Raw genomic sequence first — 14,882 nt, forward strand, 5'->3', positions numbered from 1 at the left:
GACCGAGGTCACCACACAAGTTACACCTAATCCTGCGACAGGCAGCAGCAAGATGACCAAGGTCCCCACACAGTGCGCATTTCTGGGTGGTACACTGCGCACTGAAGTGTGTGGGGCTACCGCACCTGTGACAGACCTTAGGCTGCCCCCGGTAGAAAATCAAGATCCTATCCCTCCCCAAAAAGGTTGAGGAGGGGATATGGGTAACAGTGTTTCCCGAAACCTTCAATCTCACCATGAAGGTCCAGGCCCCTGACCAGATACCATGGTCATCCAGATTCTTTTCGGGAATATTGGTGACCTCTCCGTATCGACTCACCCAGGTGGTAATGTCCATACAGGAAAGCGACTCGTTACTAGTCAAAACGGTCACTTTCCTGACTGAATCTTGGCGGGTTATTGCCAGGGGAAAGAGACCATGCCATTCGGGGCGACTCCGAGCCACCTCATGGCGAGACCAGAAAAGCTCAAGGCCCTCCGGTCTCACGAAGCTGACATCGAAGTAGGAGGTCCCGTAGGGATGGATCAAGGCAAAGATGTCATATGCCGCAAAGCCCATCCCCAGCAGGAGCTCAACCACCTTCGACCTATCAGGACAGGCATCCTTCCTTACCCACTGGAGACGGACCACGTTCCTACGGTTACTCCTCTGCCCCGTTGTCGGCAGAGACCAGACAGTCTCTGCCCCTCTATCTCGGAAGGCTGAAAGACCATGTCTCTCTATCCAGAAAGACAGATCAACCTCCCTCCCCTCTACAGTGATGGAGCTCTCCCCTCTCCTCAGGGCGTCCAGGAGCTGCTGCTGCAAGTCACCATCCCCAGGGCCACCAGACGAGGGCGCACTACTACCCCCAGCACTGACAGCTCCTGAATAGCTTTGGGCTGAAGCCCTCGCCAATGCTGGGGGGGCAGCGGGACCAGCGCCTACTTTCCCCCCACCAACACCAGTGCTGCTCCCACCATTCACTCCACTACTACTCACACCATTCGCAGGACCATTACTCCCATTATTCACTCCACTACTTCTCCCACCATTTGCTGCATCACTACTCCCACCATTCATTACACCACTACCCCCACCATATGCTACACCACTACTCCCACCATTCCCACTACTCCCAGCATTCATTCCACCACTACCCCCACCATTTGCTGCATCATCGTTCACTGCACCACTACCCCCACCATTTGCTGCATCATCATTCACTGCACCACTACTTCCACCATTCCTACTACTCCCACCATCTGCTCCACCATTACTCCCATCATTCACTGCACAACTACTTCCATTCCCTTTACTTGTCACCCCATTACCTCTGCTGTTCTCTGCACCTTGCACAGTCACATCCATTCCTTCCTCCCTTGTGTCTGGTGTCTCTGCACTCACACCTGCTGGGCCGGGGGAGGGGAGCACTTCCAGAGACTCCTTTCCCTGCAGCATCACACCCGTTTCCCTTTGGTTGCTGCTGGTTTTCTGCAGGTCGTCTCCTGGAGCTCCCTGCCCCCCTACTGGAGCATTTTGGTCCTTGTGCTGGGCAGACTATTTGTTGGGCACCGCTGCCCGCCCTGCACCCACAGACTTTGGGGTCTTAGTGTCCTTTTTGGGCGCTGGGGCACACTGCCCCCCTGTCGCAGCAGTGTGCCCAGTGTTCTTTGCAGATGTGTTTTTCACATCCTTCCCTGCCCCCCCAGCCCCGGTGATAACCGGCTTAGCCGCAGAGGGCAGGGAGGGAAACTCCACAGAACACCCTATGTCCGGCGCTGTGAGTACCTCCACAGCCTCGCCCCCTGCACTGTTCCCTGCACAGATGGCAGCATCGCCGGACGTCCTTCTCCTCTCCCCACCTTGCCTCGAGCCCACTGCAGAGCCCGTGCCTTTAGGTTTGGTGGGGTTTAAACAGAAGGTGGCAGGCGCAACATCAGACATTGGTACATACTTGTAACTCACCACCTCCTGTGCGGCTCCTCCGGTCTTCCTCTTCCTCCTCTTGGTCTCCTCCACTGGTTTGTCCTCACCGAAAGAAAACCGTGTCAGGTCCACTGGAGACTCCAGCAGTCGGATCTCCCTCAGCAGTCCTCCTTCCTCCTCCTCCCCCGACACTCCAGCCTCTGCTGTCGGAGTCCTCTGCCCTGCAGGGAGAACACTTGAGCTCCGGCTCTGCCCCTCACTGGCTCCAGCAACTGAAACTCCAGTCACCTCTTCATCCTCCTCCTCCTCTTCACTAAGGACGCCGGCTGGCGGTTCTCCTGAGGTGTTTAACCCCTTCATTTCTGAGAACCGCCGCTGGTTCTTCAAACTCTCCAGGAAGGGACCTGCACTTTTCTCAATCCCCTCCCCGAGGAGCACTAACCTGACCACCTCGTCTCTGAGGGCTTTAAACCTCTGGGAGGTCGTGGGCTTTCCATGTTGGACATCCGGGTGTTCAGGATCCGGGCCTCCCTCAGCTCCTCTTTCAGCTGGGTTAGTGCTTTGCCGGCGTCCTCGTACTCTCGCAACGTGGCGACCACTCGGGAGGAGAAGGAACTTGTGGACTCGCTGGAGCTCATCTCCCCCCAGCATCTTGCTGGGCTCTTGTTCCTGGGGCCTGGGGTGCCCCAGTCTCCCTCTCTGGGCGGGCAGTGAACAGTCTCGGGGTTGGAGCAGGTGGATGTACTCTTCCTCACCCTTCCCGATCTCCTCACTCCCTCCTGGGCCAGTTGTTGAGGCTCCTTCTCCCCCGCCGGCATAGACCGGGGGATAGGAGGCTGGGAAGCCATGCCGGCCTCCCAGTAGGCCTGCCTCTTCCTGGGGAGAAGAGAGGCAGACGACGACCCTCCTCCTGGAAGTGCTTGAGCTCAGGAGGCAGATGCTACTCTCAGCACCACTCCTCCTGTCCTGTGTGTATACACTGCACAGTACCACTCCTCCTGTCCTGTATAAATACACTGCACAGTACCACTCCTCCTGTCCAGTATATATACACTGCACAGTACCACTCCTCCTGTCCTGTATATATACACTGCACAGTACCACTCCTCCTGTCCTATTTATATACACTGCACAGTACCACTTCTCCTGTCCTGTATATGTACACTGCACAGTACCACTCCTCCTGTCCTGTATATATATACTGCACAGTACCACTCCTCCTGTCCTGTATATATACACTGCACAGTACCACTCCTCCTGTCCTGTATATATACACTGCACAGTACCACTTGGAGAATGGGAAGAGTTATTGTGTCTCTGGGTTTAGGTGTAGGAGGATGATGCACGTTCCCCCAGTAACTTTCGTGCTGAACTTCATACATTTTCCTCCGGCCAGAACCTTTGATTTTACAGATTGATTCTTTCGTTTCTGTTTCGTTTTGTCATCTGAGCTGTGAAGCTTCCGCCTCTATCGGGAATAGTAGAAGTCATTGCCAACACAGGCAGTCCGGCCTCTAAATTCTCACCCACCCAGGCCTCACCAGCACCCATGGTACCATGTCAGACCCCACAATCACAGCCTTTCTGACCAAGCTGCTTTGCTCACATGGGGGTCGTCTGCTCAAGGATCAGTTGTCTGGATTTTTGAACCTTCCCCCGGAGCAGATTGAGCAAATTCTAAAGGATAAATCCCAGAAGTTCCCGGTGGTTGGGGATCTTGTCCTGGCCCGAAACCCAGTGAGGATCTGCCCCAAATATCTGAAGAAAGAACAGGAGGAGAAGTGCGACAAACTGCATCTATGTAAAGAATATCTACTGGGAAAGTGCAAAAGGTGGGTGACCGGAGAGTAATGTACAGGATGGGAGGTGGGTGACCGGGGAGTAATGTACAGGACAGGAGGTGGGTGACCGGGGAGTAATGTACAGGGCAGGAGGTGGGTGACCGGGGAGTAATGTACAGGACGGTAGGTGGGTGACCGGGGAGTAATGTACAGGACGGGAGGTGGGTAACCGGGGAGTAATGTACAGGACGGGAGGTGGGTGACCGGGGAGTAATGTACAGGGCGGAAGGTGGGTGACCGGGGAGTAATGTACAGGACGGGAGGTGGGTAACCGGAGAGTAATGTACAGGACGGGAGGTGGGTGACCGGGGAGTAATGTACAGGACGGGAGGTGGGTGACCGGAGAGTAATGTACAGGACGGGAGGTGGGTGACCGGGGAGTAATGGTGGGTGACCGGGGAGTAATGTACAGGACGGGAGGTGGGTGACCGGGAAGTAATGTACAGGACGGGAGGTGGGTGACCGGGGAGTAATGTACAGGACAGGAGGTGAGTGACCAGGGACTAATGTACAGGAGGGGAGGTGGGTGACCGGGGAGTAATGTACAGGACGGGAGGTGAGTGACCGGGGAGTAATGTACAGGACGGGAGGTGAGTGACCGGGGAGTAATGTACAGGACGGGAGGTGGGTGACCGGGGAGTAATGTACAGGGCGGGAGGTGGGTGACCGGGGAGTAATGTACAGGATGGGAGGTGGGTGACCGGGGAGTAATGGTGGGTGACCGGGGAGTAATGTACAGGACGGGAGGTGGGTGACCGGGGAGTAATGTACAGGACGGGAGGTGGGTGACCGGGGAGTAATGTACAGGACGGGAGGTGGGTGACCGGGGAGTAATGTACAGGACGGGAGGTGGGTGACTGGGAAGTAATGTACAGGACGGGAGGTGGGTGACCGGGGAGTAATGTACAGGGCAGGAGGTGGGTGACCGGGGAGTTTTGGTGGATGACCGGGGAGTAATGTACAGGACGGGAGGTGGGTGACCGGGGAGTAATGTACAGGACGGGAGGTGGGTGACCGGGGAGTAATGTACAGTGCAGGAAGAGGGTGACCGGGGAGTAATGTACAGGGTGGGAGGTGGGTGACCGGGGAGTAATGTACAGGACGGAAGGTGGGTGACCGGGGAGTAATGTACAGGGCGGGAGGTGGGTGACCGGGGAGTAATGTACAGGGCAGGAGGTGGGTGACCGGGGAGTAATGTACAGGGCGGGAGGTGGGTGACCGGGGAGTAATGTACAGGGCGGGAGTTGGGTGACTGGGGAGTAATGTACAGGGCAGGAGGTGGGTGACTGGGGAGTAATGTACAGGATGGAAGGTGGGTGACCGGGGAGTAATGTACAGGGCGGGAGGTGGGTGACCGGGGAGTAATGTACAGGGCGGGAGGTGGGTGACCGGGGAGTAATGTACAGGGCGGGAGGTGGGTGACCGGGGATTAATGTACAGGGCGGGAGGTGGGTGACCGGGGATTAATGTACAGGACTGGAGGTGGGTGACCGGGGAGTAATGTACAGGACTGGAGGTGGGTGACCGGGGAGTAATGTACAGGGCAGGAGGTTGGTGACCGGGGAGTAATGTACAGGGCGGGAGGTGGGTGACCGGGGAGTAATGTACAGGACTGGAGGTGGGTGACCGGGGAGTAATGTACAGGACTGGAGGTGGGTGACCGGGGAGTAATGTACAGGGCAGGAGGTTGGTGACCGGGGAGTAATGTACAGGGCAGGAGGTTGGTGACCGAGGAGTAATATACAGGGCGGGAGGTGGGTGACCGGGGAGTAATGTACAGGACGGGAGGTGGGTGACCGGGGAGTAATGTACAGGACGGGAGGTGGGTGACCGGGGAGTAATGTACAGGGCGGGAGGTGGGTGACCGGGGAGTAACGTACAGGACGGGAGGTGGGTGACCGGGGAGTAATGTGCAGGACGGGAGGTGGGTGACCGAGGAAGAATGTACAGGGCGGGAGGTGGGTGACCGGGGAGTAATGTACAGGACGGGAGGTGGGTGACCGGGGAGTAATGTACAGGACGGGAGGTGGGTGACCGGAGAGTAATGTACAGGACGGGAGGTGGGTGACCGGGGAGTAATGTACAGGACGGGAGGTGGGTGACCGGGGAGAAATGTACAGGACGGGAGGTGGGTGACCGGGGAGAAATGTACAGGACGGGAGGTGGGTGACCGGAGAGTAATGTACAGGACGGGAGGTGGGTGACCGGGGAGTAATGTACAGGACGGGAGGTGGGTGACCGGGGAGAAATGTACAGGACGGGAGGTGGGTGACCGGGGAGAAATGTACAGGACGGGAGGTGGGTGACCGGAGAGTAATGTACAGGACGGGAGGTGGGTGACCGGGGAGTAATGTACAGGACGGGAGGTGGGTGACCGGGGAGAAATGTACAGGACGGAAGGTGGGTGACCGTGGAGTAATGTACAGGGCGGGAGGTGGGTGACCGGGGAGTAATGTACAGGGCAGGAGGTGGGTGACCGGGGAGTAATGTACAGGGCGGGAGGTGGGTGACCGGGGAGTAATGTACAGGGCGGGAGTTGGGTGACCGGGGAGTAATGTACAGGGCAGGAGGTGGGTGACCGGGGAGTAATGTACAGGATGGAAGGTGGGTGACCGGGGAGTAATGTACAGGGCGGGAGGTGGGTGACCGGGGATTAATGTACAGGGCGGGAGGTGGGTGACCGGGGATTAATGTACAGGACTGGAGGTGGGTGACCGGGGAGTAATGTACAGGACTGGAGGTGGGTGACCGGGGAGTAATGTACAGGGCAGGAGGTTGGTGACCGGGGAGTAATGTACAGGGCGGGAGGTGGGTGACCGGGGAGTAATGTACAGGACTGGAGGTGGGTGACCGGGGAGTAATGTACAGGACTGGAGGTGGGTGACCGGGGAGTAATGTACAGGGCAGGAGGTTGGTGACCGGGGAGTAATGTACAGGGCAGGAGGTTGGTGACCGAGGAGTAATATACAGGGCGGGAGGTGGGTGACCGGGGAGTAATGTACAGGACGGGAGGTGGGTGACCGGGGAGTAATGTACAGGACGGGAGGTGGGTGACCGGGGAGTAATGTACAGGGCGGGAGGTGGGTGACCGGGGAGTAATGTACAGGACGGGAGGTGGGTGACCGGGGAGTAATGTGCAGGACGGGAGGTGGGTGACCGAGGAAGAATGTACAGGGCGGGAGGTGGGTGACCGGGGAGTAATGTACAGGACGGGAGGTGGGTGACCGGGGAGTAATGTACAGGACGGGAGGTGGGTGACCGGAGAGTAATGTACAGGACGGGAGGTGGGTGACCGGGGAGAAATGTACAGGACGGGAGGTGGGTGACCGGGGAGAAATGTACAGGACGGGAGGTGGGTGACCGGAGAGTAATGTACAGGACGGGAGGTGGGTGACCGGGGAGTAATGTACAGGACGGGAGGTGGGTGACCGGGGAGAAATGTACAGGACGGGAGGTGGGTGACCGGGGAGTAATGTACAGGGCGGGAGGTGGGTGACCGGGGAGTAATGTACAGGGCGGGAGGTGGGTGACCGGGGATTAATGTACAGGACTGGAGGTGGGTGACCGGGGAGTAATGTACAGGACTGGAGGTGGGTGACCGGGGAGTAATGTACAGGGCAGGAGGTTGGTGACCGGGGAGTAATGTACAGGGCAGGAGGTTGGTGACTGAGGAGTAATGTACAGGGCGGGAGGTGGGTGACCGGGGAGTAATGTACAGGGCGGGAGGTGGGTGACCGGGGAGTAATGTACAGGACGGGAGGTGGGTGACCGGGGAGTAATGTGCAGGACGGGAGGTGGGTGACCGAGGAGGAATGTACAGGGCGGGAGGTGGGTGACCGGGGAGTAATGTACAGGACTGGAGGTGGGTGACCGGGGAGTAATATACAGGGCGGGAGGTGGGTGACCGGGGAGTAATGTACAGGACGGGAGGTGGGTGACCGGGGAGTAATGTGCAGGATGGGAGGTGGGTGACCGAGGAGGAATGTACAGGGCGGGAGGTGGGTGACCGGGTAGTAATGTACAGGACGGGAGGTGGGTGACCGGGGAGTAATGTACAGGACGGGAGGTGGGTGACCGGAGAGTAATGTACAGGACGGGAGGTGGGTGACCGGGGAGTAATGTACAGGACGGGAGGTGGGTGACCGGGGAGTAATGTACAGGACGGGAGGTGGGTGACTGGGAAGTAATGTACAGGACGGGAGGTGGGTGACCGGGGAGTAATGTACAGGGCAGGAGGTGGGTGACCGGGGAGTTTTGGTGGATGACCGGGGAGTAATGTACAGGACGGGAGGTGGGTGACCGGGGAGTAATGTACAGGACGGGAGGTGGGTGACCGGGGAGTAATGTACAGTGCAGGAAGAGGGTGACCGGGGAGTAATGTACAGGGTGGGAGGTGAGTGACCGGGGAGTAATGTACAGGACGGAAGGTGGGTGACCGGGGAGTAATGTACAGGGCGGGAGGTGGGTGACCGGGGAGTAATGTACAGGGCAGGAGGTGGGTGACCGGGGAGTAATGTACAGGGCGGGAGGTGGGTGACCGGGTAGTAATGTACAGGGCGGGAGGTGGGTGACCGGGGAGTAATGTACAGGGCAGGAGGTGGGTGACCGGGGAGTAATGTACAGGATGGAAGGTGGGTGACCGGGGAGTAATGTACAGGGCGGGAGGTGGGTGACCGGGGAGTAAGGTACAGGGCGGGAGGTGGGTGACCGGGGATTAATGTACAGGGCGGGAGGTGGGTGACCGGGGATTAATGTACAGGACTGGAGGTGGGTGACCGGGGAGTAATGTACAGGGCAGGAGGTTGGTGACCGGGGAGTAATGTACAGGGCGGGAGGTGGGTGACCGGGGAGTAATGTACAGGACTGGAGGTGGGTGACCGGGGAGTAATGTACAGGACTGGAGGTGGGTGACCGGGGAGTAATGTACAGGGCAGGAGGTTGGTGACCGGGGAGTAATGTACAGGGCAGGAGGTTGGTGACCGAGGAGTAATATACAGGGCGGGAGGTGGGTGACCGGGGAGTAATGTACAGGACGGGAGGTGGGTGACCGGGGAGTAATGTACAGGACGGGAGGTGGGTGACCGGGGAGTAATGTACAGGGCGGGAGGTGGGTGACCGGGGAGTAATGTACAGGACGGGAGGTGGGTGACCGGGGAGTAATGTGCAGGACGGGAGGTGGGTGACCGAGGAAGAATGTACAGGGCGGGAGGTGGGTGACCGGGGAGTAATGTACAGGACGGGAGGTGGGTGACCGGGGAGTAATGTACAGGACGGGAGGTGGGTGACCGGGGAGTAATGTACAGGACGGGAGGTGGGTGACCGGAGAGTAATGTACAGGACGGGAGGTGGGTGACCGGGGAGTAATGTACAGGATGGGAGGTGGGTGACCGGGGAGAAATGTACAGGACGGGAGGTGGGTGACCGGGGAGAAATGTACAGGACGGGAGGTGGGTGACTGGAGAGTAATGTACAGGACGGGAGGTGGGTGACCGGGGAGTAATGTACAGGACGGGAGGTGGGTGACCGGGGAGTAATGTACAGGACTGGAGGTGGGTGACCGGGGAGTAATGTACAGGGCAGGAGGTTGGTGACCGGGGAGTAATGTACAGGGCAGGAGGTTGGTGACTGAGGAGTAATGTACAGGGCGGGAGGTGGGTGACCGGGGAGTAATGTACAGGGCGGGAGGTGGGTGACCGGGGAGTAATGTACAGGACGGGAGGTGGGTGACCGGGGAGTAATGTGCAGGACGGGAGGTGGGTGACCGAGGAGGAATGTACAGGGCGGGAGGTGGGTGACCGGGGAGTAATGTACAGGACTGGAGGTGGGTGACCGGGGAGTAATGTACAGGACTGGAGGTGGGTGACCGGGGAGTAATGTACAGGGCAGGAGGTTGGTGACCGGGGAGTAATGTACAGGGCAGGAGGTTGGTGACTGAGGAGTAATATACAGGGCGGGAGGTGGGTGACCGGGGAGTAATGTACAGGACGGGAGGTGGGTGACCGGGGAGTAATGTACAGGACGGGAGGTGGGTGACCGGGGAGTAATGTACAGGGCGGGAGGTGGGTGACCGGGGAGTAATGTACAGGACGGGAGGTGGGTGACCGGGGAGTAATGTGCAGGACGGGAGGTGGGTGACCGAGGAGGAATGTACAGGGCGGGAGGTGGGTGACCGGGTAGTAATGTACAGGACGGGAGGTGGGTGACCGGGGAGTAATGTACAGGACGGGAGGTGGGTGACCGGAGAGTAATGTACAGGACGGGAGGTGGGTGACCGGGGAGTAATGTACAGGACGGGAGGTGGGTGACCGGGGAGAAATGTACAGGACGGGAGGTGGGTGACCGGGGAGTAATGTACAGGACGGGAGGTGGGTGACCGGGGAGTAATGTACAGGACGGGAGGTGGGTGACCGGAGAGTAATGTACAGGACGGGAGGTGGGTGACCGGGGAGTAATGTACAGGGCGGTAGGTGGGTGACCAGGGAGTAATGTACAGGACGGGAGGTGGGTGACCGGGGAGAAATGTACAGGACGGGAGGTGGGTGACCGGGGAGTAATGTACAGGACGGGAGGTGGGTGACCGGGGAGTAATTTACAGGGCTGGAGGTGGGTGACCGGGGAGTAATGTACAGGACGGGAGGTGGGTGACCGGAGAGTAATGTACAGGGCGGGAGGTGGGTGACCGGAGAGTAATGTACAGGGCGGGAGGTGGGTGACCGGGGAGAAATGTACAGGGCAGGAGGTGGGTGTCCGGGAGTAATGTACAGGACGGGAGGTGGGTGACCGGGGAGAAATGTACAGGGCAGGAGGTGGGTGTCCGGGGAGTAATGTACAGGACGGGAGGTGGGTGTCCGAGGAGAAATGTACAGGGCAGGAGGTGGGTGTCCGGGAGTAATGTACAGGACGGGAGGTGGGTGACCGGGGAGAAATGTACAGGGCAGGAGGTGGGTGTCCGGGGAGTAATGTACAGGACGCGAGGTGGGTGTCCGAGGAGAAATGTACAGGGCAGGAGGTGGGTGTCCGGGAGTAATGTACAGGGCGGGAGGTGGGTGACCGGGGAGAAATGTACAGGGCAGGAGGTGGGTGTCCGGGAGTAATGTACAGGACGGGAGGTGGGTGACCGGGGAGAAATGTACAGGGCGGGAGGTGGGTGTCCGGGGAGTAATGTACAGGACGGGAGATGGGTGACCGGGGAGTAATGTACAGGGCGGGAGGTGGGTGACCGGGGAGTAATGTACAGGATGGGAGGTGGGTGACCGGGGAGTAATGTACAGGGCGGGAGGTGGGTGTCCGGGGAGTAATGTACAGGACGGGAGATGGGTGACCGGGGAGTAATTTACAGGGCGGGAGGTGGGTGACCGGGGAGTAATGTACAGGACGGGAGGTGGGTGACCGGGGAGTAATGTACAGGGCAGGAGGTGGGTGACCGGGGAGTAATGTACAGGACGGGAGGTGGGTGTCCGAGGAGAAATGTACAGGGCAAGAGGTGGGTGTCCGGGGAGTAATGTACATTACTGGAAGTACTCTGACAGCACCGTATGAGTTAAGGTTTCTTCCCTCATACAACAGAAGAGACAATTACTTAGCAATGACTAATACTCAGAGGCGTAGCTAGTGGTACAGCTCAGGAGGGGGGACTTCTGAGTAGGCTTTGTTTACAACTACGATAATTGTGGATATCGGAGAACCTCAGCAAATGACCAGGCTGAAAATACATTTCTCTACAAAGATATTAGCACCATATAGTGACAAATAGTGTTAGGTGCTATTACTGCAGTCTATAAAAGTGATTACAGTACAGTTATACAGTGGGTACAGAAAGTATTCAGACCCCTTTTCACTCTTTGTTTCATTGCAGCCATTTGGTAAATTCTAAAAAGTTCATTTTTTTCTCATTAAAGTCCACTCTGCTCCCCATCTTGACTGAAAAAAAACAGAAATGTAGAAATTTTTGCAAATTTATTAAAAAAGAAAAACTGAAATATCACATGGTTATAAGTATTCAGACCTTTTGCTCAGACACTCATATTTAAGTCACATGCTGTCCATTTCCTTGTGATCCTCCTTGAGATGGTTCTACTCCTTCATTGGAGTCCAGCTGTGTTTAATTAAACTGATAGGACTTGATTTGGAAAGGTACACACCTGTCTATATAAGACCTCACAGCTCACAGTGCAAGTCAGACCAAATGAGAATCATGAGCCCAAAGGAACTGCCCAAGGAGCTCAGAGACAGAAATGTGGCAAGGCACAGATCTGGCCAAGGTTACAAAAGAATTTCTGCATTACTCAAGGTTCCTAAGAGCACAGTGGCCTCCATAATCCTTAAATGGAAGAAGTTTGGGACCACCAGAAGTCTTCCTAGGCCTGGCGATCCAGCAAACTGAGAAATCGTGGGAGAAGAACCTTGGTGAGAGAGATAAAGAAGAACGCCAAGATCACTGTGGCTGAGCTCCTCTCTTCTGGACCTCAGACTTGGCCGAAGGTTCACCTTCCAACAAGACAATGACCCTAAGCACACAGCTAATAAAGGAGTGGCTTCAGAACAACGCTGTGACCATTCTTGACTGGTCCAGCCAGAGCCCTGACCTAAACCCAATTGACCATCTCTGGAGAGACCCGAAAATGGCTGTCCACCAACGTTCACCATCCAACCTGACGGAACTGGAGAGGATCTGCAAGGAAGAATGGCAGAGGATCCCCAAATCCAGGTGCGAAAAACTTGTTGCATCATTCCCAAGAAGACTCATGGCTGCACTAGCTCAAAAGGGGGCTTCTACTCAATACGGAGCAAAGGGGCTGAATACTTATGACCATGTGATATTTCAGTTTTTCTTTTTTAATAAATTTGCAAAATTTTCTACATTTCTGGGGTTTTTTCAGTCCAGATGGGGTGCAGAGTGTACTTTAATGAGAAAAAAATTAACTTTTTAGAATTTACAAAATGGCTGCAATGAAACAAAGAGTGAAAAATTTAAAGGGGTCTGAATACTTTCTGTATCCACTGTATGTTAGACTAGCTATTGAACCCGTTCTACCCCCGGGTGGTGAGCATTTTTATTTGTATATGCTCTCCCATCCTGGTATATGCTCCCCCATCCTGGTATAGGCTGCCCCATCCTGATATATGCTGCCCCATCCTGGTCCCCATCATGTTATTTGCGCCCTCATCTAGTTATTTGTGCCCCCATCCTGGTCCATGCTTCCCCATCCTGGTCCCCCATCCTGGTATATGCTCCGCCATCCTGGTCCCCCATCTTGGTATATGCTCCGTCATCCTGCTCTCCCATCCTGGTTTATGCTCCCCCATCCTGGCCCCCCATCCTGGTATATGCTTCACCATCCCGGTCCCCCATCCTGGTATATGCTCCCCCATCCTGGTATATGCTCCCCCATCCTGGTATTTGCGTCCCCATACTGGTATATGCTGCCCCATTCTGGTCCCCATCCTGTTATTTGCGCCCCCATCTAGTTATGTGATTCCATCCTGGTCCATGCTTCCCCATCCTTGTATATGCTCCCCCATCCTGGTATATGCACCCCCATCCACCCATAAATGAAATTTAAAAAAAAAACACTTCTACTCACCTTTCCATCTCTCTCCTGCAGCGCGTCGCCTGGGTTATTTTACTAAAATGTCACTGGTATCAGCGCCTGCATAGCGCGATATCCAGATCCATTTTATTGAAGACAAATGTGCAGAGTGTATACAACAAAATGGCGCCGGATAGCGCGCTACTGATTCCGTCGCCACGTTTCTCCCCTGGCCTCCGGCCCGAACAGTGGCACCGCACTCTTCTCCGGTAGATATGTGCTTATGTCACCGGAGATCATGGTATGCGTTCAGTACCTACGCATACCGCGATCTCTGGCGCCACACTCCTCATCCCTGTCTGGGATGTGGTCTTCTGTTATCTATTATCGATGACTTACAGATGATGTTCTCTCTGATGAAATTGTTCATTTTTTCCATCTTTTCCATCTGGTCCAGACCGGCATGGCAACTTGTACAGCCAGGACTTGTCTGCAGAGATTCCAACAAAGACACGTCTGAGTTCTCACATTTCCAGCACCGTCCCCATCTATTCCCAACCTGCACAAACTCCTCATCCTGCTGTATGTGTCACGGGTGTGTCAGATGTGACAGTCGCCCTGCAGTTGGTTGCAGGAGATCTCTACGTTTGGCATTGCAGACATCTTCTTAGATCTGTCTCGCTCTAGGACCCAGCGGCTGCCCCCCCTCTTGCTGATTAACACCCTGGCCTGGGTGTTTAAATACTTTCAGTTTGCAATAGGGAGACACCGGTGATGTTCACATGACCCCTTGTGAAGGCTTGGAGCGAGTGCAGTCTGCTTACTTCCTCTCTGGAGCTAAGAGGATGTTTGTGTAATCTCTCTGAAGTCGGCACAAGCTAAGTTACTTTCCCCCGTGTCTGTCCACTTTGTCTTTAGTTGTTAGTGGAGACTGACTAGTGCTCATCCCCCCTTCCATAGCCAGGGCCTAGGTCTAGGGAAATACAGGGTTTTCCTGTGAGGGAACCAATATAGGGATGATAGGGAGACAGGGTGATATCAGATCAGCCTAGGAAGTCTCCACTCCCCCTTTCCCTAGTGTCTGGGCTCCCTTCCCCTCATCCCTTCGTATTGCACTTACTGTCATGCAAGGTGTGGGAAAGACTATGTCACCCTATTACTGCACCTGCTGTGTGGTACAATAACATTGCTATTCTTAATGTCCACCACTGTGCTCCTTACAAAGTAAAATTCTTTTTAGATGGTAAAATTGTCCCCTAGAAAATATTAATACCCTGTGTAAGTGCACTACAAAATAGTGCCACATATTGCCCTTAGAAAGTAATAATACCCCATGTGCACTTTTGACGGTCACAATACTGATTGCCCCTATAACAATAATGGTTAAGTGCCCACTTAACATTTAATAATGTCCCCAGAGTCCTTCCATCTACAGTAATTATGTCCCCAGAGTCCCTCCATCTACAGTAATTATGTCCCCAGAGTCCCTCCATCTACAGTAATAATGTCCTCTGAGTCCCCCCATGTACAGCTCCTCTATACACAGTATAATGGGCTAACAGCTCCCCTATACACAGTATGATGAGCTCACAGTTCCCTTAT

At 55.7% G+C, this 14,882-nt stretch overlaps 1 protein-coding gene across 1 annotated transcript in view; it reads left to right on the forward strand.

Moving 5' to 3' along the window:
• The first annotated feature begins 3,345 nt into the window (after nt 1-3,345).
• The window catches only part of LOC141164848 (zinc finger CCCH-type antiviral protein 1-like), a 97,832-nt gene continuing 86,295 nt past the window's right edge, over nt 3,346-14,882 (forward strand). The window contains exon 1 of the mRNA XM_073650470.1: nt 3,346-3,741. Coding sequence (XP_073506571.1) covers nt 3,467-3,741 — 275 coding nt within the window. The 5' untranslated portion in view covers nt 3,346-3,466. The remainder of the gene's footprint in view (nt 3,742-14,882) is intronic.

The sequence above is a fragment of the Phyllobates terribilis genome, unplaced genomic scaffold (genome assembly GCF_046119375.1).
Source record: "Phyllobates terribilis strain yellow unplaced genomic scaffold, ASM4611937v1 Scaffold_10__3_contigs__length_209671492, whole genome shotgun sequence".
Lineage (NCBI taxonomy): Eukaryota > Metazoa > Chordata > Amphibia > Anura > Dendrobatidae > Phyllobates > Phyllobates terribilis.